The sequence below is a fragment of the Silene latifolia genome, chromosome 11 (genome assembly GCF_048544455.1).
Source record: "Silene latifolia isolate original U9 population chromosome 11, ASM4854445v1, whole genome shotgun sequence".
NCBI classification, from domain to species: domain Eukaryota; kingdom Viridiplantae; phylum Streptophyta; class Magnoliopsida; order Caryophyllales; family Caryophyllaceae; genus Silene; species Silene latifolia.
This window is the reverse complement of record NC_133536.1, coordinates 12,805,841-12,807,753: the sequence shown is the minus strand read 5'-3', so window position 1 is coordinate 12,807,753 and position 1,913 is coordinate 12,805,841. Positions and strand designations below refer to the sequence as shown.

Genomic DNA, 1,913 nt, shown 5'->3' with positions numbered 1-1,913 from the left:
GTAATTCTTAACTTCATACACAATTCTAACAACAAAATCTACATTTCTGTAGTAACATTTCCACCATACATACATAAAACCATAATATGATAGAAACGCAAATATTTATACCTAATTACAAATTCTCCCTTACAACCGTTGTATATACTTAATTATGAAACTCGGCCCAAACAATCCCAATTTTGAATAGGATTATGACTTGATTTCTTGGGAAATGTAGCGGTCTCATAATAATAATAATTTATGTAACGATGAACTGAATCAGGTTTCCTGCTTAAGCTGGGAGTAGAACCTCTTAATAAACTCCTCAGCAGCCGCATCAACACCATCCTCACCACCCTCATTTTGCATGGGATACGGCGAGTCAGTGACCCTCAGCTTTTTAGCCTTGGGGCTTGCATAAGCCTTAGGAGCCACCATTAGGTCCCACATGGCCGCGTCAAGGTCAAGGTGCTTGTTTTTAGGCTTATTAGTAGTCAAGTAGTGACGATATAAGGGAGTGTTGGTGCAACTGAACTCATATTCATCCTCAAAGGCGGTGGTGACATGGTGGTTGTTCTGGTGGTGGTTGTAGATGAGATTGGTGAGGGTTTTTTCGGCGACAAACTTTCCTCTTTTGATGAATAAATTGAGGTCTAAGAGTATTTTCTTCTTGTTGATGTTTTTCTTTAGTATGTAGAAAACAGCCCTTATTATGTTCCATAGCTTCTTTGTTACAATTGGTAAATTTTGGTCCATTTTATGTGCTATGAGTTTGATTTTTGTATAGGATTATTTATTGTTTAAGGGTATTATTGTAAGATAGTTTTGTGAGAATGTTTGTGTTATGATAAAGAAGGTTTTAATTTGTTTGATGTTGAAAAACAAAGAGAGGAGAAGAGGGTTTTTATAGGGAGGTTATGGTAGTGGTTGTCCACATCACATTAGCAAGATTTTTTTTTTTGTGGTATTCTAAGAGAAACTGTTAGCTACGCTAATAAGTATACCACGTTATCGTACATCTGTAACTAGCTAGTATAAATTAAAATAATTAACAGCACTTCATTCTAATAAGTGAAATGAAACATGAACATCCTCATTGATCGATGTTAAAGTATACGATGACATTATAGATTAGATATAACTACAAACATTTTGTGTTTTATTACGACTCATGACTATGTTATAAGTGGATTTATTAATAAAGATGGGTTATTTCAAGAAGCAATAATAAAGACAAAATTAATTAGCGGTTATGTTCAAAAATAAATCTTGAATATTATTAGAATATAAGACACTTTTCTCCGGACTAAAATTTTCTGAACTAAATGGAATAAAATAAGTATATGCCAAGTATTACACTAAACTAAACGTAATTGAATTCAAGTATACTGACATGATATTAAATCTAAATGAACACGACCTAAATCATTACAGTTAACTGAGTTATCATTTTTAACCAAAAAATTATTACCTCGTTGTAAAATTATTAAGTATACGATATCTACAAGACCACGTACAATATATGATATCAATATCTTGAACAAGGCTACAATAATATCAATATCTTGAACAAGGCTAAGTCTAAGTGTTATACGGAGTAACTTTTAACCATGCATTACAATAGTTTGAGGTTACCCAAGTCTACCACTATACTGCAAGCACTTGGTTACGAGAAACTGTGTTGTTTGTCACAAAATCGTGTTTTGAAGCAATTTGGATCTTCTCCATTTCTTTCTCTTTGTTTCCTCTCTAATACACTTATATTATATTATATATATATTCATTTTTATTTATTTACCTTTTCATACTCAAGTATATTTACAATCATCCGATCTAAACAGAATTTTATCTGAACCCTTAAAATTTTTGAAGAAATGGAGAGGATCCTTACTCGTTTTGAAGAGTTAGTGCGTTTTATTAGTAGTAGTGTT

At 32.3% G+C, this 1,913-nt stretch overlaps 1 protein-coding gene across 1 annotated transcript; it reads right to left on the bottom strand.

Annotated features, from left to right (window-relative positions):
- Positions 1 to 261: 261 nt before the first annotated feature.
- On the bottom strand, positions 262 to 738 carry LOC141612929 (uncharacterized). The gene has a single exon (XM_074431677.1). It carries the CDS (start codon positions 736 to 738, stop codon positions 262 to 264), a length of 477 nt encoding a protein of 158 aa, XP_074287778.1.
- Positions 739 to 1,913: the final 1,175 nt, after the last annotated feature.

Bases quoted from the DNA above. Each gene is read 5' to 3' on its own strand.
- LOC141612929 (XM_074431677.1), bottom strand. From the start codon at position 738: ATGGACCAAAATTTACCAATTGTAACAAAGAAGCTATGGAACATAATA.